The sequence below is a fragment of the Ammodytes marinus genome (genome assembly GCF_949987685.1).
Source record: "Ammodytes marinus genome assembly, chromosome: 21".
NCBI classification, from domain to species: Eukaryota; Metazoa; Chordata; class Actinopteri; order Uranoscopiformes; family Ammodytidae; genus Ammodytes; species Ammodytes marinus.
In genome coordinates, this window is record NC_137225.1 from 13136214 (window position 1) to 13158397 (window position 22184).

The window sequence follows — 22184 nt, forward strand, 5'->3', positions numbered from 1 at the left end:
CACAGACCTTGCACTGGCTGCACTGTGTTACTGGCATCTCCAACTTATTTATGAACAATCCTTGCTCAGGGAGGCAAAGCAAATTCTAGATGACCTTATACACATTCTGAGCGCAGAAATCTGGTTTCTGCCCTCAGGTTCAGAACTCAAAATTGTGGTGCATTACGATAGTGTGACTTGGTTACGTATTACTTGGTTTTACTAGACCTGTGTTATTACTACTATGAAATAGTTTTATTATTATTTATTACCTTGTAGTGTTTCAAAAAACTGTCACTCAAAATGTGAATTTAAGATCTTTGCATGAGTGCATATACTGTATTTAATTTATGCAGTGGCTTGGAGCCCAAGACAAAGTTCCCTATACAGGACAATAAAGTATATCTCATCTTATGTGTGTGTACCATTTTGTAGAAAATTAAAACATATTTAAGTGTACAACCAAGCTCCATCACTTTTAGAAGAACACACACCAGCATAGTTTGTAGACTTAGTCCAGCTTAAATATGGTAAGATAGATGTTTTGCCTTTGTAAGGGCCTGATGCATGTCATCAAACTTAATCAGACCTGACCACATTTTGCCAGTAGTTTACTACAGCAGTGGATTTTCTTTCTCTCTTTAGACGTCTTATAGATCAGACATTACAAACGTTATGATTGCTGTGATCGACATGCACCTAAGACCCCTCCTGGTTTTGCTTACGTCAAAAGAAGAGTCTTCATTTATGAGTGGAGAAGTTCACCATCCAAGGTTTAATCTCTATAATCACACAGATGGGGCCAGCCAGGTATTGTAAAAGGTAAGCTAACCCAGCCCCAGCAATTTCCCACACACAGCAGTCCGTTTAGTTTGTTTGCCGTCTCTTCAGGATTGTTTTTTTTTCTTCCACTGTGTTGACAGCCTACCATCTGCTGCAGAGCCAATCTAGATCTCATATACCTTCACCAGTCTGTATTTACTCAGGCTGTCAGGACGTGAAGTTTGGGAGTAAAGATAATCAGTTAAGATAGTTTTAGTGAAGTGTTCCCACAAACGATGACATATGCTTGAGACTGGGACTGGATGAAAACATGACAAAAGTCTTTTTTAATAAAATAATATTTATTCAGTAATAAAAGAAGAAGAAGATTCCATCTGACGACCATCACCTGAAATCCAGTCAAACAAGGTAGAGAACATTGTAAAGAGAAGTTTGAGACTCCAAAATAGCACATGTTTACATCAATTATTTCGGAGCGCAGAAGATGCAGTACGCTCCAGAAACAAAAACTATGGTATTCAGTCCTTTTAAATTGAGAGAAAAATACAGGTCAAGTTGTTTCAAGTTCCACTTGCGCTTCAATAGCTACAAATAAACTGCCCCCATTTTCTTTAGTTTTTTTTTTCTTCCAAAGGATATGTCAGAATAAGGATACAAATGGTTCAGCTGGGCCACAATATCGAGCATTGGCATCTTGGATAAAAAGTGTGAACACAAATGTGAAAAGAAAAAACACCATTACAAGGAAAATAAGACTTGTTCTATACATACATCACAGGTACACCACAGCTTTACCAGAAATCAGTTTTTAGTTTTAATATCATCCTTTCTTCAGATCACCACATGCTTCGGTGCTCCACTCACCTGTTTAGTTTATCGTTGTTTTGGTCCTCTCTTGGGATCTGTGGTATCTTGTTTCGGTCTTGCAGATCTGGCAAATTGCTGGAAATGTATAGTTAAGGTTTGTAAATAAGAAACCGTTTTCCTCCAATGGTAAAACCGATACCACTGATTATGCATTTCCTCGACCTAAACTTGTGGGTTATTTTAAGTCAGGGAAGTTTAGCAGAAATCTAAACTGATATATAGTCCAACAAATAAATATGATCTTCATCTGCTCCCATTACTATATTTCTACTACTATGATTATATTTTTTTTACACCAACAAATGTATATCTTTCTTTGTACAGATGCACAACACCAAAAGCACAGAGGAAGTTTTACACATAACGGCAACCTCACTACCTATCGCAGAGTGATAGTTTAAATAATGCTCAGATATTGTCATGTTTTTTCTCCCAGAGGTCCGTGCAGCAGCTTTAAGCCACAGGGAGCCTCTTCTTTCTGACACTTTCCAGCTCAGATGAATTTAATTTAGCCAAAGGTCGCAGCTGTTTGCTCACAAATGCCAGAAGACTTTTGGCCAAAAGGAGACTACACAAGAGCTATGGTGTCTTGCTTTCCTGAGGCCGGCTTACTTCTCTCAGTGACAGCTACTGTCATTCACGTGGATTGATAAATTGTTGGCAGATGTGACAGGTTAAATAAAGGGGCACTAGCCAGATGTGTGAAAGGCTGACACTGTGGTGCTCTGTGTTAATAAATCTTACTCTTTAGATTACTAGCATTTTGCACTTTTTTTTTTTTTTTTGCCAGCTAACTTATTTAGTAGCAGGTGGTTTCAGGATTCTCTGGCAGGTGCCATACTGTGGTCTCAGGCTAGCACCGTCTGCCTATACCTGCTTAAAAAGACATCTGTACCAAAATGAACCTTAAATCGACTTTTGATGCTCCAAATAGAATCGATTGAAACACTAAAAACAATGCAAGTGCACCTCATAACACAGGTTGAGTTCGATTGGCACACTTGCAGTGGTAGATTTTCATTATGCCAATTGGAAATCAAAAAAATTAAAAACCCATGATATTCCAGTTAGTGAAAAAGTCCAATTTCCAGCTTCCAAACGACGTGTTAAACAGCAGAACAGTGACTAAATGACAACTCTGTACTGGGGTTTGGATATATTCCAACACAGGAGTTGTTGGTGATAGAACTGCAGTGTGAGCACTTTAACCTTACCTGGAAATCAGCTACATGCAGGAGAGCATCTTCGACTAAATGACATTGTAGACTTCACTATTCATTATTTGAACTAAAAGTCTAACGCGCTGTCGCCAAGATAATTGCTTATGGAGTGCACATTAAAACACCATCAAAATCGGTAGCCTTGTTTGATTGGACAAGTTCGAAGGTTGATGTGCAAATTATCGGTGTTAGGCTGAGGAAGAGCAGGTGGTGGTTCAGGCCTGCCAGAAATTAGTCCTGCTTTTCCTGAGGACCAAAGCCTACAACACATCTGTGATGGGAGCTGTCCACTAAATAAACACCACACCCCTTTCTGTATGTTCAGTGACATTTGATCTCTTGCACAGGAATATGCCATCTTAATTGGTCACTAATGAATTTTCCATATTACAACATATTTACCAAAACTGATCTATCCATCCAGCCATCCAATGCTACACACGCCCACACTTAATAAGCGAACCCTAACAAATGAACATATCTCCTGGATTTCCACTCCTTATAACATCCTTGTCCTTGCTTCATGTTTGGGAAAGAGAGATGAAAGGATACAACGACGAGGGGTTTGTCAAAGAGAACATAGCCGTTGGTTTCCCGCAGGGCTTTCTCTGCACCGTGCTCACTGGGGAGTCCTACGAAGGCCTGGCCTTTCATCCGCCCCTCCTTCATTAACACAATGTCAAACCTGAGGAGAAGGAAGACGGACACATCATTATAACTGCAGGCTTGTGGCCCGAGTAGAGTCAACATTAAACTGTGGCTATTGAGAGCGTCAAGAGGTGCTATCTGCTTCTGTGAAAACTGTGCTTGGCAATAGTGTGTCAATGATGCTAAAGAATCTGTAGCCCCCCCCCCCCAACCAACTGATTTTACTGAACCTAAACCAGAATCCTAAATTAAATATGAAATCTCCAGCAAAAAACAGTATGCAATGTCTTTAGTTTGCGTGTGACTGATTTGCATCCATAGCTTAATGTGAAAGTAGCCTAGTCAGCTGTTGTGTTTGGGTGAAAAAAAAAATGCAGTTTTATGGGTCTAGATAGAAGCCCTATGATCTGGACACATTTATCACGATTTATAGCATGTTTAATCAGGGTAGAAATAATCCTTAAACAGGAAAAAGACACACTTTAGAAACTAAAGGACAAACAGTTTCCCTGCATCTTCCTGATTATCAACTTACATCTGCATTGAAAGTCTGCCCTCCTAATCAACATAAACTTGGTTTGACTCAGGTGGACTACTTATTCAAAGTAGTGCTGATGCACACAGCCACACAGACACAAAATATCCCTCATGATCTCTACGTCAAGTCAGATCCTTATTAATAACACAACTCACAGTCAGCATGAATTACTAAAAACTCTCAAGAGATAGTGATAAATTGCTAAGAGTCAGAAATAGCTTGTGATGGTAGGATGGCCTGAAGTGTCACGCAAGCCATGTGAACATGAAGTAAGGTCATTCCGTTTTTTACATACATGTTTCTCTCGGCTTCTGACGAAGGGTCGATGTATCTCCCATAGATGTACTTCAGGTCCTGGGAAACAGATGATATATCCGGTCAAAGAGCCAATACATGATTATGAATATGAATGCGTTGTTGATTCTATTGTTTATGCAGACGCGATACGTGATGTGGGATTTAGGGATTAACATCTCATTTTAAGGAAGATAATTGACGGCATACTACAATGGTCTTCAAGCAATACTGTAAATGAAAAAACTCCAGGAGAAACATCATGAACAAACAAATGCTGTGAATGCACCTACTTTTTCCTCCACTTGCTTTGCGATATTCTTCACGTACAGTCTGCAGGTTGGCTCGCCAGGGTCATAATTTTTAAACACAGACATCCTTTTTATCTCTGTTTCAAAAGAGAGAAGAAAAAAAACTTGATGCAATGCGCATTTCAAAAAACCAGGTACAAAGCATCACAGAGCAGGCCAAAACCTACAGAAAGGTAAACTCAAACTTCCTGCAACTCAATAGCGTCGACCCAAATGTTTAATTTAAGACAGAGTGGGCCAAAGGATTGGGTGCAGAGTGATGTGCCCAGACATTAAAGGAAAGCTTATATGTTTGATCCCAACACCTGCCAGCCAGTTCACTTCACACGTGACGTGGGACGTATTCTATCTCAGCTGATGTGTGTTACATAGGAACAGGAAGCATGTCTGAACACGGTGGGTCAGCGCTTCTACTATTACTTTATCATATTATAGAATTAAGTTAGAAATACAACTATCCTTTAAATGTGGATCCAGGTGGTGTATGCTTTTTCGAGATGAAAAGATTTTTTTTTTTACAAAAATGCAGCTACAACTGTAATAATAAGTTTCTAATAAAGTGAAATGTAAATAAATAAATGTATATTTTTTTAAATTTTGGATTTGCACCTAAAAGGTATTTTGAATTTTTGTACTAAGGTCCTTAAAATATCTTAATAATTTATTTTGACATCATACCAGATTTTTTCTAGTTTCTTACATAATCTTAAAGTCTAATGGCGTTAACATGCTTAAATCTGCATTTACTGTTTAAATGCAGCAGACAAAACCGTCATATCATCATCATTTAAGCTGCTATTGCGAGTCTGTTAGCAAACGGTTGCCTAATGAGGCATCCAGCAGATATTGAACAACATTTTCCAACACATTTGCAAACATAAAAGGTTTTCAGATGACGACTGGTTTCCTTTGTAGGGTTGGATTTTTCTGCAGTTGGCACTTTACCTTATTGTGTTCAGCCACGATGGCTCTCACTGCTCACTCTAACTGCCAAATGATTCTAATATGCATTTAAAAAAAACCACTACTGCAGCTTTAATTCTTCACGCATCTCTTTCGCACAGAACAGGATTTGTGTGAGGGAAGGAGAATGTTAGAGCTGTTTAAAACACAAATTCAAATGCTTTTTTGAAGTTGAGATGCTCACTGTTGTATGTACGGCAAACAATATACGACACCAATACAAAACAAAGGGTTTTGTTTATTACTTTTTACCCTCCCCTTTTAATGTTTTTTTGGAAAATGAACGTTACGTTTTTTTCCCCCTTTTTCTCCAGTCTCTGATCACCAGTTTAAGACTAGTTCTGCCAGTCCAGTAAAGCCCAATTATTTCACTTTCCTGATGCCAACATTACTTGCTTGTGAGGGGACAATAATAACAACTGAGCCACGTCTAGCTTAGAAACGCCATGGTTACCGTCTCTGGACAGCCGTCCTTTCTCCAGCTCCTTCCTGGAGATGACGCCGGAGCTGAAGTCCTCTTCATCGTCACTGTTCTCCTCTGGCTGCTCTGAGGCCTGAGCGCTGGGGTACAGCTTCCCAAAACCCTCCGCCTCTGCTACCTGCTGTCCACTGCCAGGGGGGAGCTCCCTCTTGTCCGTATCTGAAGGGACACACACAGGGTTTGTACCGTTTTTTAAAAGTTTAAATTTTGAGTCAAATACACTATTGCCGATCACGTGAACACACAGCCGGCTTATTTTTTATTTTAATTATATACATTATTTTTTTGATTGACGTGATTTTCGGCAAACCACACAACATGTGGGTGGTCACGTGGTTTTAAAAAAATCAACAGAAGCCACCTCATGTGTATTTGAACCAATGACAGTGCATTCTATGCTGCACACGCCCCTCCCCCCTCCAGAACAAATACAGATGGAAGTTCTCAAAGTGTCTTAGAATTAGCAGATGGTGAAATAATCATTTCCACAATCTTTATCCCCTTCAGTGAAACAGATAGGCCTGTGATGAGAGTGTGGAGAGAAATCCTCTTGGTCACAATTAGTTTAAACTATTGATGTTTAAAATATAAAAAAGCAACAACACAAAAATAAAAATAAAAAAACCCACAACGGGATGATTATAAATTGATTGAATTTAAAATAATGATATCTTGATCTGGATACATACAATGAGTGCTTTCCTTTGGCAGAAATCATGTTTAAGAGGAAATTAGTTGCGTGCTAATTGAAAGAAGACGGTTTTAGGAATGAAGCATGGGCACACTCCGTCCATGTCACTTAAAGAACTGTAATCAAATCAGAATCCATTCCTGTTTTGTAAGGAGCAGCAGGAAGGATAACTAGGATAAGGATAACTCCGGCAGACTTTTGATTGTTAGAGTGTGTGTGTGTGTGTGTGTGTGTGTGTGTGTGTGTGTGTGTGTGTGTGTGTGTGTGTGTGTGTGTGTGTGTGTGTGTGTGTGTGTGTGTGTGTGTGTGTTGTGGATGGAATTACTAAGAGCAGTGAGCCTGTACAAATCCGAGAAAAAAAAAAAGGTTTGTCATCCGCATAAGGTATATGTGTGCACTGGAGCAAGAAGTGTTGGGAGGCTTTTCTGATACACTCTCGGCAGAGAACAAGATCTCTGCTTGCAAAATTATCCTCTTCCTTATCGGAAACCCCCACAACTCTCCTTTTCATTTAAATAGCTGGTTTATCGAGACCCCTACGCCGTCACTCTCCCTCTCTCTCTCTGCTCAAAACCAGACTAATCCAAAAAGCCACCTGTCATAGTTTATCTTTCCCCTGCCTTTAGGAAATCTTTTGTGTGCGACTTTGAGATCTATTTTACCTCTCAGGGGCTTGGGCCGGTGAGTGAAGTTGTAGCTAGAGAGAACGGAGATAAGGCAAACAGGGAACTGCAACAGGCTGACAAGTAACACACAGACTGTGGCCCCCAAATGACATTTCTGCTGTGATATACTGCTGTGTAACACTCTGCTCTGACTACTCCCATGGAAAGGAGCTCTAACTTGTGTCAATGGGAGTATCAAAACCAGCTCCTGCTCCAATGTGATAATAAACACGATGGATAGTAATGATCAAACCCCTAACAGAATTGCACTTTTTGTATGGATTCGCTCAATGCACGTGCAGACTATAGAACTGTTTTTTTGTTTTTTTTTACTAGCAGTTTCTGAAAGATATGCATTGGCAATCTTTCCCTGCCCAGTTGCATATAATCAATATCAGATAAGTGTGGGGAAACAGTGGACATTAATCTTAATTAAAGCTAAACTCATTAGCGGATTAATCGATTAGTCGATTGACAGAAAATTAATCTGCACCTATTTGAAAAATATACCATTTAAAGTGATTTTCAAGCAGAAATGCCAAACATTTTCTCATTCGAGTCTCTAAAATGAGTGGATGTGTTGCTTTGTGTGTGCGTGTGTGTGTGAGTGTGTGAGTGTGTGTGTAATAGTTGTAAATTGAATATACTGAGGTTGTCGAGCACCAATTGGACAAACAGACATTCCAAGGTTCTAACTTGGGATGGGTTCCCTGACGTTTCATGGATCAAGTGATTAACCCATTAAGATAATGATCCCATAATATAATTAACTGTTAGTTGAAGCCCTCGTGAACTCATTAAAAGACAATGAAGTCTTCTCTATGTCACAAAGTTTTAAAAATGTACAAATAAATATTGAGAAAAAAAAAAAAAAAAGATCAACAGACATCTTAGTGATGTAAATGATGAATGAATAGAAGGATTGAAATAGAGGAGGCAGAGGCCCTTACCTGTGCCCTCATTATCAGCCTGGCCCGGCCCACCTCCCTCCACTACGGCTGCCACCTCTGGAACCGAAATGTGGAATTCAATTTTCTTGTGTGTGGCAGGGTGGGGCTGCTCAAACACGTCGCTGGGCTGCAGCACTGGAGCGCTGGGGGAAACGGCAGAGAGACAATCAGCACAGCCCTCGACAGCGGCCTCCAAAAAAGTGCCGACAATAAAAATAAAATAAAAAGCTGGCTCCTGAGCGGCTTAAGAGGTTGGGATATTTTGTTCTGGTCAACGGGAGAGATTTCCCCAGTCCGCAAACGTGCAGCCAGGAGCCACTCTAGGCTGTGTGTGTATTTATAGTTTAGAAACATAGTGTGTGGTCTGTCATTAAGGGAGTGGGAGTGTGCGTGTGTTGCCTGTCTTTATGAGGAAGACTTATTTTCTCGAGGGTTTTGTCTTTTAAGAAAAAATATTGTCTGGAAATGAGCTATGCTGCGTAAGGACTGTGTGAGTGCCTTTGGTGTACCTCTGAGAGTCTGGCTTGGGAGCGTAGAGTAGATCCTTGATCTTGGGTTTCTTTCTCTTTGAAGCTGTTTTTGGTCTCAGCGGTCTCTTGCATGCTTGGTTGACCAGGCCCATCAGACGGACAATCCTGAAATAAAGCAAGCGCAGGGAATCAGGCAAAGAATGTCTACCTTCGACAAAAACAAAGCCCACCTATTGGAATTAACTGTTTCTGGAAAAGTATTGCTTCTGAATAATACATTTAAAAGGATCGTTGTCAAAATCACTTTCTGTCAAAATCAGTCAATATTTTCTCACAATTACTGTGTGGGGGCTGAATAAAATTCTGGCGTTAATACACAGCCTATACTCTGAAAAGTGGTGTGTAAACAATGGGACCCACCGTAGCTAACAACATACCCTTTTACGGAGCCCAGGCTGTGTATTAACACCAGATTTTTCTATTCAGTACACACACAGCATGGACAGGTCGTGGGAGAGACAAATGATTTTGACAACATGTGTTCTCCAGGATCACTGACTCCACCTTTAACACACTGGCTGGACTGGATACTGCACTAGGATGTTAAATTCCTTTTTTTCCTCTCATGGAAATGTTTATGCGTATTTTTCCCGAGAGTCCTCTGTAATGCTCCTCACCTCTCCTTGTCTTCGTCATCTCCGCTCTCATACTCCGACTCTTCCTCGCTGGAAAAATCCATCTCCTCCTCTGGTAAAGGCGGGTAGCTGGGAGGGAAGGGAGGGGGCATGGGGATGGGCGGCGCAGGTGGCAGGTACTCATACTGCAGGAAACAAAGCTTAAATTTACTAAACACCTCCGGGTTCTACTGACTGATTTCAGGGGGGGAGGGGTGATCCAAAAACTGGGATTCATTGCTTTTGCAGATTAAAGAAGAGATCAAAATCGAGTAGTAAAGCATGGCCGGCCACATAATTACTAGCGCAAGTAAGGGTAATCTATGTTAGGTCTAAATTGAATCACAACATTTTGAGACTAATGCAGAGTGTTATTTAAATATCACCTCAACCAATATAATCAAGGATGACTCTGGTAAGCAGTGTAATTTACAGGATGATTCATTTCACTTATTGATCTGATGTTGGTTTTCAAATGAATCATTTGGTTAATGAAATGCCATCACAATTTCCAAAAAGCCCCAAGGTGACATCTTTAAAATGCATGTAAAGAGAAAGGAAGACTAAAGATAGCGATTTTACTCTCATGTAAAAGAAAGGCAAAACGGTACATTTTCACTTTTAAAGAGCTGGAACGAGCTCATTTTGGGCATTGTTGCATGAAGAACTATTTCGAAGATTCATTGATTTTCAACCTTGTTGATAATATAGCTGAAATGAATGATTCATTTCAGCTCTGATACTTAAAGTCCTGTATCTGACTGATATTTTCTTTAACTTTAAGTTGCGTATTCAACCCTTCAAAGACAGCGATATCTCCTCACAATTTCTGATGTTTACATAATGCAGAAAAACAAGTGTGTCCACTGTCTGTCCACAGGGCTTTCAAATAGTCCTAATGCTCACATGTGCTTCTGTGTACAGTATGTATTGAGGAATAATATTTAGTTTGTCAAAATATCTGCACGTTTGAATGATTTCAGTAAATGTGGCAACTGTTTTTCCAGCGTTTTTTTAAGTGGTCTTGGGAGGTAATGAGTTGCCTACTAGAGCCCCCTAAAAACTCAAACATTGTTAACAAATTAAAAATCTGCATCATCCAACAATGATTTCTGCAAGCTTACCATGGGGGGTCTGGCAGTTACTGGGCCAAACGGACATGGTAAATTCATCTTGTTCATCAGATGTAGCACCTGTAAAAATTGGAGATGGGATGAGTATTACAACAGAGCGGTAGTTGTATTTAAGATCAGAACCCGGAGCGGGGTGGGGCAACTGGTAATATAAATATAGCCCTGCTCTCAAGCCTGTAACTCAGGTTCCATATAATGTAAAGCAGAGCGCAAAGCTTTTGCATTTTTCATTTAAAATACAAGGATGGAGGTGAGATTGAGGCTGAAGGAAGATACTGACGTTGAGCACGGAGGCGGCCTCTCGGCAACACACTAGCACCACCAAGACGCCAACGCTGGAAGTGGCAGCAGCAGAAAAAGCCCGCCTGCACGGCTCCCGGGGAAATGTTAAACCCATAACTCATGCCTCCCACTTAGGGTTTATTATTAATACTTCCTCCCCAAATTGAGAATTTAAAAGGCAAATGTTTGCTGTTTGATCTTTTAATAGGTTGGATGCAGTTAAAAAAAAAAAACCTCTGGGGAATTCCAGCATCTTATTTCCATTTCACAATATGAATCTGAGGGTGAAGAAATGCAGTCACATTTGCATTTCTGGACACATTCACACTTTCACCCCCACCGACAAAAAAAAAGAGTAATGTATGAATAGAATACAAATAAACGCACACACAGCCAACATTTGCATATCAGAGACATGCAGGTATTGGATAAAAAAAAGGGATATAAAAAATGTACTCACTTGAGTATAAAACTTGGGTACACTCATAAGGGCATGCGTTATATTTGTCAGAATGCCATTAGAAGGTGGTGGGTAGAAATATTTCAAAGTGGGATTAAATTGATGCTTCAGCCTGTAGGGGGGAAGAAAGAAAGAGAAAGAGAGAGAGCGAGAGAGAGAGAGAGAGAGAGAGAGAGAGAGAGAGAGAGAAAGAGAGAAACAAAATTACTTAAAAAGTAAACTTTGTGGCACTGACTCGCTGCCTTAAAAACAAAAGCTCCTTCACAACTCACATTTATTCAGAGACAGGAATATGTGGTCGGTGAGCTGTAGCTGGTAAAATTATTCTTTAAAAGTCCAGTCATTAAGAGAAATTGGGACCATGCCATGTCAGCAGCACTAAGGCTTTGTCCTCATGTAATGATGACTTTTATAAACCATGACTCGGCAAGGCATCAGAGAACAAATCTAAATCTACGCAAGCCTAATGAACAAAGGTGGGGAAACGGCTTATACATATTAATCTGACACTTGGCTACATGACAAAGAAATCCTTAAGGTCTGAGAGTTTAGTGTAATAAGTTTAGAACAGCCCACAGTGTAACTGCATTTGATAACTGGAGAATACACAAGTTAAGTGTTACTGTAGTCATTAACAAATAGTTTATCTATTTCACGGAAAATCATTTATTCATCAATTTTGTGACATGGAATTACATAGACCATGAGAGAGAATTTTGTTCCCCTGCAAAATGACTTGGCAACCAGAATACTAAGATTAGCAGAACCATCTACAACTTCCATTGTTGTCGGCTTACTGCTAGAAAGTTTGGTGGCCTCGACAGCTGGTTGGATACTTTAGCTGTGTCCCTGAAGGGCTTCAATACAGTTTTACAATGTTTACACAGTAACTGCTGCTAATCAAGGAATATTTTTGAAGCCAAAAAACTCTTGCACACTTTAGATATTAGGGCTGGGGAGTAGAGAATAATAATTAAAAAAAAACTCTGGATTGGTAGAGGTTTCTACAAATGGCTATGAATTGTATTGAGAGCATTCGGGATGGTTTAATGAATCAATTAATCACTACACCCGTAGAAAAACATTAAAATAAGGTCATTTCTCAAGGTTACTAACGACAATATTGCTTTCGGGCAGCAGCGTCGCTTCTTTTTTTATATCGCAGAATATTTTCTCATAAGAATACACATGTCTCTTAGCAGTATGTCAGCATTAGGACAGCGGGATTCCTTTCATTTATCACACTTAAACTTTTTCGAACCAATCAGGATATATCTCATTTGTGTTTGTTCACATTAAGGGCTTCCGATAAACAATCAGTGTAGTATTGATCGTAGCTGCAAATGATTAATAAAGCTAACAGCATCATATCAGGAGGAGGTGAAAACTATTGGCTGATCCAAGGTGTTTAGCTCGAGGCAGCATTGGAGCAAGGTACATGAAAAAAAACCTGGTCCCACCAACCAGTAGGACAGAGACAGAGGTAACTTGTCAGGCACTCGATGGAGGCCTGGACCTGGCGTAATTGGACACAGGGTGCTGACAGCTCTGGAATACTGCTCACAGACTCTCAACCAGGTTAATTATCAGATCGCCTCCAGGCCACCTCTACCCAACTTAACCGACAACTTCTTTGACCAGGTTTAGAAAGCATGTGTCAGGCTGGCATATATCAGTGATTCTTGAGAACCGGGACAAAAGGCCGTCTTCCATATGTAACTGCTGTTATGTTTAAAACTAAAAATATTTGAAATGGTAGATGTTATTAGGGATTAAGCATAGAATGTCTGGAGCACAATTATCCCCTTAAATTTAATTGTATCATTATTATGTCAAATATATGACACTTGTTATCTTCTCACAACGTCCAAAACAGTGTGCCCTCAGAGAAGGTCGGCCAGAAAGGTGTGACGGTGCGAGGGCCCGGTCATCGCTGCTCACAGCTTTAATTAGATATGGTACCCAACCAACACACTCGTAAATGATTTCACACAGTTGTATTTTCTCAAACAAATCTTGTGCAATTTTGATTATGTGAACTCTAAGGACAAATTAATGAATGTAACGTAGTGTCACTACTGTCAAAATACTGAATGTCATTACTACCACATCACCAAGACATTATTCAATCCCACCAATGACCCTGCCTCGCCTACTTTGCCTGAGTTACTGTCGGGTTGGGTTGCTTCTGTCACATGACATAATAATAACACAATGATGAATTCCAAGTGAACGGTGTGGAAAAACATTCATGGCTTAGTTGGGTATTATTACTACCATTTTTGCTGAAACTAAACATAGCTTGGGGTTCTTATACTGACTAAAACTAACTGATACAAATATATTTTGTCACATCAGTAAAATCTCTAACATGAAATGTGAGCTCAAACATTTGACAACATCCAATAAAAAATCCAATAGTTAAAATGCAGTGAAAATGTAAATGTTTAATTCAAGATTTTAAAATCAGATTTGAAATTATAAATGAAAGTGGACTGTGGTGCTCAATGGAACATCTATCATAAACACGTATTAACCAATCTGGAATTCATAGCAAGTTTAAAAGCTGTTTGGAATGCTATTAGTGTGGCAGCCATTTTGTTATTATTTGAATTACAGATTGTTATTTTGAATGTACTGATCAAAGGAAAATAGAATGTGTCATCAAAGTTACATCAAAGGAATATTTCCATTGCATGTGTACTATGACATCATCAATAAATTCTATGAGTAGAACCAGCTCTACAGCCAGTCAGATGATTTCAAACCTTTCAACAGGTGACACCACTTACAGAAAACAGAATCTTAAAAAGATAACAAAGGAAGACCACTGATTAAGACAACTGTTCAGTCCGTTCATCAGAGACCAACTACAATTGTTAACAGCAGCATTACGTTGAAACTTAAACAGCCAAAGAAAATGCAGCCAGAAAAACACTCAAGAGGATATGACAGGACCTACAGACAGCAAGGCACAGGTAGACCTCAGCAGAAAAACTTGAGGGAGTGCGATACAACTCGTGAAGAAGTTAGGAAGCTCAATGACCTGTTAGATAAAACAAAAGAAGAGTTGGAACGGCAGAAAAGCCTAAAAGAAGTTTTTATAAACAGAGAAAAAGAAGCAAACAGAAAGCTAGAGAGGCTGCAGAAGTACAGTGCTGCAGAAACTCTCAGCGCTGCTAAGATCGCTAATCAGGTGAGTGATACAACTAAAAGAAAGAAAAAGAAACTCCTGCAAATTGACTATGAGGAGCTTAAAGTGGCATATATCACCAGACAAGAAAAGCATACAGCTGAGCTCCAGAGTGAGAAGGAGAAGAAGAAACTTCTCCAAGAAGAATTGGATAGACTCAGAGTTACCCATCATGAGGTCAGCCAAAAGTGTGAAACTGATGTCCTCACTGCCAGACAGGAGGCTGACAACCTTAAGCGTGAACTTGAAAACAAAAGCAAGTCACATACATACCAGGTTATTGAGTACTGGCATGTGATCCACACCTTTCTAGCTCAACAGGAAGCCCTTCGTCAAACGATGGCCAGGGAAATCAATATCCTGCAGCACAACGCCTTTGAGAGGGAGTGGGTTTTCAGGAGAGAGATGGAAGAGTTGAAAGCTCAGCTCAACAGCCAGATCTCGCTCAACCTTGAGCTTTGCAGTGAGCTAAAGGCTGAGAGAGAAGAGTACCAGCCATCCAGACAAAACATTGCCACGATTCAGCAGAAGCAAGATGATGAGTCGTCCAAGCAGGAAGAGCTTCCCCCTCATGGACCAGCCATGGAACTCCTGGTGGAGGCCAAAATATGTGAAGATAAGCCATGTCGACACACTGAGTCCCTCCCCAATGAACCAATCCTGGACATTCTGAAGGAGGCCAAAGTATCTGAGGAGAAGCCGTCCAGGCAGTCCCTCCCAAATGAGAAAGACCTAGATTTTCAGGAAGAGGCCGAAGTAGCTGTAGAGAAGCAGGAGGACTCCCTCCCAAGAGAACCAACCTTGGATGGTCTGGATGAGGCCGGAGTATCTGAGGAGGATCCAAGCAGGCAGGAAGAGTCCCTCCCTAACGGACCAGGGCTGGAACTTCTGAAGGAGGCAGAAGTATCCCAGGACAAGCCGTGCAAAGATGAAGAGTCCCTCCCAACAGAACCAGCCTTGCGCATTTTGGAAGAGGCTAACGTATCCGAGGAGAAGCCGTGCAGGCAGTCCCTCCCTAATGAACACGCCCTAGATTTTCAGGAAGAGGCTGAAGTAGCTGAAGAGAAGCAGGAGGAATCCCTCCCCAAAGAACCAACCTTGGATGGTCTGGATGAGGCCGGAGTATTTGAGGAGGATCCAAGCTGGCAGGAAGAGTCCCTCCCTAACGGACCAGGCCTGACAGTTCTGAAGGAGGCAGAAGTATCCCAGGACAAGCCGTGCAAAGAAGAAGAGTCCCTCCCCAAAGAAGCAGCCTTGCACATTCTGGAAGAGGCCAAAGTATCCGAAGAGAAGCCATGTAGGCAGTCCCTCGCCATTGAACAAGCTCTGGATACTCTGCTAGAGGCAATCAAATCTGAGGACAAGCCGTGCAGGCAGTCCCTCCCCAATGAGAAAGCCCTAGATTTTCAGGAAGAGGCCGACGTAGCTGTAGAGAAGCAGGAGGACTCCCTCCCAAGAGAACCAACCTTGGATGGTCTGGATGAGGCCGGAGTATCTGAGGAGGATCCAAGCAGGCAGGAAGAGTCCCTCCCTAACGGACCAGGGCTGGAACTTCTGAAGGAGGCAGAAGTATCCCAGGACACGCCGTGCAAAGATGAAGAGTCCCTCCCCAAAGAACCAGCCTTGCACATTTTGGAGGAGGCTAAAGTATCGGAGGAGAAGCCGTGCAGGCAGTCCCTCCCCATTGAACAAGCTCTGGATAATCTGGAAGAGGCAAAAGAATCTGAGGACAAGTCGTGCAGGCAGTCCCTCCCCAATGGACACGCCCTAGATTTTCAGGAAGAGGCCAAAGTAGCTGTAGAGAAGCAGGAGGACTCCCTCCCCAAAGAACCAACCTTGGATGGTCTGGATGAGGCCGGAGTATCTGAGGAGGATCCAAGCAGGCGGGAAGAGTCCCTCCCTAACGGACCAGGGCTGGAACTTCTGAAGGAGGCAGAAGTATCCCAGGACAAACCGGGCAAAGAGGAAGAGTCCCTCCCCAAAGAACCCGCCTTGCACATCATGAAGGAGGCTATAGTATCCGGGGAGAAGCGATGCAGGCAGTCCCTCCCCATTGAACAAGCTCTGGATAATCTGGAAGAGGCAAAACAATCTGAGGACAAGCCGTGCAGGCAGTTCCTCCCCAATGAGAAAGCCCTAGATTTTCAGGAAGAGGCCGAAGTAGCTGTAGAGAAGCAGGAGGACTCCCTCCCCAAAGAACCAACCATGGATAGTCTAGATGAGGCCGGAGTATGGGGGGAGGATCCAAGCAGGCAGGAAGAGTCCCTCCCTAACGGATCAGGGCTGGAACTTCTGAAGGAGGCAGAAGTATCCCAGGAAAAGCCGTGCAAAGAAGAAGAGTCCCTCTCCAAAGAAGCAGCCTTGCACATTCTGGAAGAGGCCAAAGTATCCGAAGAGAAGCCATGTAGGCAGTCCCTCGCCATTGAACAAGCTCTGGATACTCTGCTAGAGGCAATCAAATCTGAGGACAAGCCGTGCAGGCAGTCCCTCCCTAATGAACACGCCCTAGATTTTCAGGAAGTGGCCGAAGTAGCTGTAGAGAAGCAGGAGGACTCCCTCCCCAAAGAACCAACCTTGGATGGTCTGGATGAGGCCGGAGTATCTGAGGAGGATCCAAGCAGGCAGGAAGAGTCCCTCCCTAATGGACCAGGGCTGGAACTTCTGAAGGAGGCAGAAGTATCCCAGGACACGCCCTGCAAAGAGGAAGAGTCCCAGGAGGCAAAAGAATCTGAGGAGAAGCTGTCCAGGCAGTCCCTCCCCAAAGAACAAGACCTAGCTACTCTGGAGGAAATCACAAACAAACCACCCACTGAACTTCTTGAGGCAGAAGTCTGTGATGCTAAGCTCCCAGAGACAACAAAGATAACTTCAATCTGGAAGAGAGTCCGCCACTTTCTGGGGTTGAGGAAACCTCAGAAGTGGAAAGAGTAGAAGATGTCAACATTCAACAAAGGCACCTGAGCTGACTTTCCCTCCAGCACCCAATAATCTGCTAATGGATTAAAAAGAATAAACATCAAAAACAACAAAATATGCAATAAAATTTTAATTCCTGAATATACGGTTGTTTTCTGTAGTAATTGAAAAGTTACATTTTGTTTTCCAATAAAAAGCTTTTATGGTTATGGGTAACGCACACTATGAATATTGAGCCTATTTAGAATATGTTTTGGCTAGGACAACTGATCAGGGCCAATGACCTGTGTTATGAACTGTGTACATACTGTTTAAAGCTGGGGTATGTGATTTCTGATTGGTCAAAATTAACATGAGCTGTACACTTTGACCAATCAGAGCGAGGCTCCGATTCTCTGTACTTATTGGCTGTTGGAACAGTCCATTCACTTTGGCACGACTTTGTAGGTGTAGAGCGTGTCAGGGAGGGACCATAGGGGAGGGACCAAAGAGAAAAAGTGGAGCGGTTGAGGTATTTGGATTCGAATCTCTATCCCAACTGCCATTTTCTCCCCAAATCCTCCACCCCAGCTTTAAGTAATTGCTGTATAAATATAGAGTGATTTAACATGTTTATTAACAAAACATATCACTTACTTCTCCTTTGATGGTCATTAAGCACAAATGTTCAATTACCCCAATTTGCAGCCTCTCAAATGTGAGGTTTTGCTACTTTTGTCTTTTTCTATATCATTATAAAACTAGAAAATCCCCCAGAGATTTTGAATGTACGGGCCACCCGGCGCCGACCGTTAGCCCTGCATCGGTGGTGCCCCTCCTGTCTGCCCGGTTCAAACGCTTCTACGAACCGCCGCTGCGCGCTTTCCAAACTCGAGTCCCAAGTTGTGGCCAATTGAAGGTTGCAATCGTGGCAAATCTGCAAAAAAATGGCCGCTCTTGCGAAGACGTTTTCGGCCATGTTTTTTTAGCTATCTTGCTAAAACTTTATACACATGTGTATGTTGGTACCTTAATGTTGTGTACATAATTTGGTGATGATAGGTTGGAAATCCATGAAGTAGATGTCACTTGACTGTATTTCAGGTCATGTAAATTAGGGAGGGAAAAAAAATCATGGCTGACCCCTATAGTTCAAGAGGCTTTATTGTACAGCACCATGAGCTGTACATGTGTAAGACATTTCAAGTCAATCCTCAGTGTTTCCCCCAGGAAATGTCTTAGTCAAGGTGGTCACTGTCTAGCCGTACAGGAGGCGCGGCGCAACTATTATTAGCCACTTGCTTGATTTCTTTTTAAATGCAGAGGTTATTGGTTGTTTTGGAACATGTATTTCCAAATTTAAAACATAAAAATAAAGCAGCATTTAAAATTCAGAAAAATTAATCTTGGCCTACACTAGCATGCTGTTTGAAAAATAATTCAATTATTGAAATAATACAATGTGTTTTCCCCTTAAAATGACTAATGCATTTCAAAGACAGTTACAGTGTGCACTTCTGTAAACTTACTGAAAGGTGCCTGGGCCATCACTCTCATGCATGTATCAGACTTTTCTCTGCGCTGTATGAGCCGATAAGTTGTGTTGCCACGGTGATGTGGAGTCTTAAACTAGTCTAGCTTTGCAGAGCACTTCTTTCTGTTCAGCTAAATATATCCCCATAGAACCGCACTGCGTTTATTATCGCCACCGGTTAAATGTCGGTTTGCTGCTGCTCGTTTACTCTCCCGCGTACATGCCGTAGTCACGCGCAGCGCGGCACGGTCGCGCGCGCAGAGCCCCCGACACAGAGCAGCTGATAGTCTGAGCAGAGAGAAACGCTTGGAGACATATGTGCACATTTATTTACCGCAAATCACGGCCTTTTCGCGCATTTCTGACCATGAAAAATCACACATCGCGCTTGCTAGTACATTAATTGTGCAGCACTAAAAATAAAAAAATTAAAGATTTAATTTTTTTTTTTTTTTCTTTTTGGTCGGTCAGTAGTCAAGGCGGGGGGCTGGTTTTGCTAAGGCGGCCGCCTTAACTATAAAGCGCTGGGGGAAACACTGAGAGTGAGTGGGAAAGGGGCGTGGCCTGTCAAACATTGCATTTTTGAATTATGGTTTTCGCATGTGTGGAGCCCCCTATGGGTTAATCTCGTCAAGCTTCAAGGGACATGCTACCATATGTGTTCTGCACATATCCAGAAAGGTGTATGATGATAGGACCTATGGTCAATGAGTTATGGCCAATTTATTAATAAGCCCCGCCCCTGCGTAAAAGTTTTGGTCACTAGCGGCCATGTTTTCAAGCTATCCTACTAATCTTTTAAAGTCCCCCGGGGCTTGGTGAGAAATTTGGTGTTGATACAGTAAAATTTGAGAAAGTTGTGATTAAAACCCTGTTTTTCAGTTTTTGTAATTTGCGGAAAATATTCCCAGGCGGACTTTTATGGTCCCAGAGGCTTTTTTGTTGAGCACCCTAACATACACCTGTGTGAGAAATTTCAAGTAAATCGGAGTTATGGTGTGAGGGGCATGGCCTCTCAAAGTTTTTTCAGTCTGGGTTTAATAACAGCGCCCCTTGTGGAAAATCAAAAAACTGAATAATAGCACACCCCGTGGGATGGCGACGCACGTTCTGTGAAATTTGTGCGCTTCTAAGTGCAACGGTGTGGGAGGAGATAGAGCTAGAAAAAAGGGAAGGAAGAATAAGAAGTCAGAAGAATAAGTATGGTGGATAACAATAAGTTACGGTTATTGAGGGCCCAAAAACTAGTCACAAATCAACAACCATTCACAATCAAAGCACACCAACGCTGTCCAAAGCTGCCTACAGACAGATATCCAACACTCACCCAAGGCTAGGCGCGATGCCAGTCTCTATGAGGGGAATGTCTGGCAATTTGCTCTCCTGTTTCTTCTGTACTTTTGTAACACTTATACCGCTGTAGGAAAATAAAAAAAGATTACAAAAAGGCATTTTGCAGGAGGTTCCACCTTAGAGCTTTGTATTGGATAACTGTTTACATGCGAGAAGATAATGAAAAATAGATGTTCTATCCCAAAGGGAGTAACAGTTACTCTTTTTTTATTCAAATGATTCAAGCAAATTACCTGTGCAACACCGGTGGGTCTTTTAGTACTATCACATCATCTTGGCCTTTCGCAAACTCTACAACAAGTGTGCGATCGAGAACCTCCAACTGATGGAGTCTGGTCAGAGCCTGAAAACAGACGTAATGGGAATTGAACAGATAGGACCGATTGAGACACAATTAGATCAAGTTCTACATCCCCTTTGAGTTCAAAATTCACACAAGAAAGACTTTGTAAAACAGCATGCAAAATACAAACAATTACAAAATGAATCGCTCACTTTTGCTGCCGATTTCTCACTTCTGAAGGTTGCAAAGGCTGCATGTTTCTGCGGAGGGGGAAATAAGGCCAGTTCAGAATGGACAGCAACTCTAACTATAGGTAAAGGCTCGCTAAGTATCGCTAAATGAAAACAAACGACCTACCAATCGACCCGTAGTGGAGAAGACCCTGACCGACTCTGCTCCAAAATACTTCAAGAGGTCCTCTTTGTCCTCCGGGCTGAGCTCAGCTGGTAAGTGGCGGATGAGCAGCGTTTTATTGCCGCTCTTCTGGTCCGGATCCTCGTTCTTGTCCATGTCCCTGTAGGACGGAAGGCACGGACAACAGCACAGAAAGCAAAGACCACAGACTTAACAGAATCATTGAGATACAGTATATAGTTGTATCCTTTCCACGGCATGCTGGTTTGATATTTAAAATAGACCAGCAAATAGAAACATCTGTCAATATGATGCTATCAAATACATCCATGTACGACTTGTATATCTTAACATTGTATTGATTTTGCTGTGTCATTTGGTCTTTCATATGAATGAAGTCGACAAAATATTAGAGACATCTTTCATGTGGGTTTATCGAGAAGACTGTATGAAATGTTGTAACGCCTTATTAGCGTAGTTTAGTGTATTAGTGTATTTCGTGTAGAGTCGACCAAGGGACCATTTTAAAAACGAATGCAACCTAATACAAGAATAAACCTCAAAGGTTTATTACATTTTCGAAGTCATGCTCTATCGGATATGCACACCTTTTTCCCTCAACTGGGAAGAGTTAAATTGTTATTATATAACATAAAACATCGTACTACAACATAATAGGTCCATGACTACAACCCCTGGGCTAGCTCCGATCTTAGCTCGCCACTGTAGCTGAATTAAACTGCAGCAAATGTTAATGTTGTCTTTTTCTTTTTACGTTTCTGTTTGCAACTCTAAGATTTCAATACAGCCAAAAGAGTAGATAGGGAATTATTTGAGCAAATACCTTCAAACTTGAGTGATATCTTTGTTAGCATACCAGCCTGCAACCTGCTGCAGCTAGTAAACATATCAACTTCCGCCCTTCTCTTCTTCTACCGGTGATTTCAAGTGGATTGACAAACATAGCGCTTTAGCGCCACTTCCTGGACTGGAGGCTGGGTAGGTTGAGTTACTTTGTTTTCTGAAGCACTAAAGATATTGAAGCAATTCTGCTCATGAAGTTGATGGTTAAAATTGTGACTTTTGTTCGTTTCGACCCATTCTATATTTTGCGTTTGTATTGAGGTGGGTTTGAACGTTTGCCACTGTCAGCCTTGATGATA

General features: G+C 41.7%; 1 protein-coding gene across 2 annotated transcripts; it reads right to left on the bottom strand.

The window, feature by feature from the left end:
- Positions 1-1305: 1305 nt before the first annotated feature.
- On the bottom strand, positions 1306-21954 carry rnpc3 (RNA-binding region (RNP1, RRM) containing 3). Of its 2 annotated transcripts, XM_080050185.1 has the most exons (16): positions 21866-21954; positions 21025-21181; positions 20880-20927; positions 20618-20727; positions 20359-20448; positions 11410-11521; positions 10659-10727; positions 9538-9680; positions 8900-9025; positions 8391-8533; positions 6058-6243; positions 4623-4717; positions 4331-4389; positions 3402-3534; positions 1627-1704; positions 1306-1455 (listed from the first exon to the last, which is right to left on the bottom strand). In XM_080050185.1, exons 2-15 carry the CDS (start codon positions 21175-21177, stop codon positions 1636-1638), a joined length of 1536 nt encoding a protein of 511 aa, XP_079906311.1. In that variant the 5' UTR covers positions 21178-21181; positions 21866-21954; the 3' UTR covers positions 1306-1455; positions 1627-1635. The 2 variants fall into 2 exon arrangements, with proteins under 2 accessions (XP_079906311.1, XP_079906312.1); XM_080050186.1 differs by lacking the exon at positions 20359-20448.
- Between the last annotated feature and the right edge of the window lie 230 nt (positions 21955-22184).

Coding starts and splice junctions, on each gene's coding strand:
- rnpc3 (XM_080050185.1), bottom strand. CDS start 21,177: ATGGACAAGAACGAGGATCCGGACCAGAAGAGCGGCAATAAAACGCTG. Junction 9,026..9,537: donor GATGACGAAGACAAGGAGAG/GTGAGGAGCATT, acceptor GCTTTATTTCAG/GATTGTCCGTCTGATGGGCC. Junction 3,535..4,330: donor TCAGAAGCCGAGAGAAACAT/GTATGTAAAAAA, acceptor CCTTCTCCTCAG/GTTTGACATTGTGTTAATGA.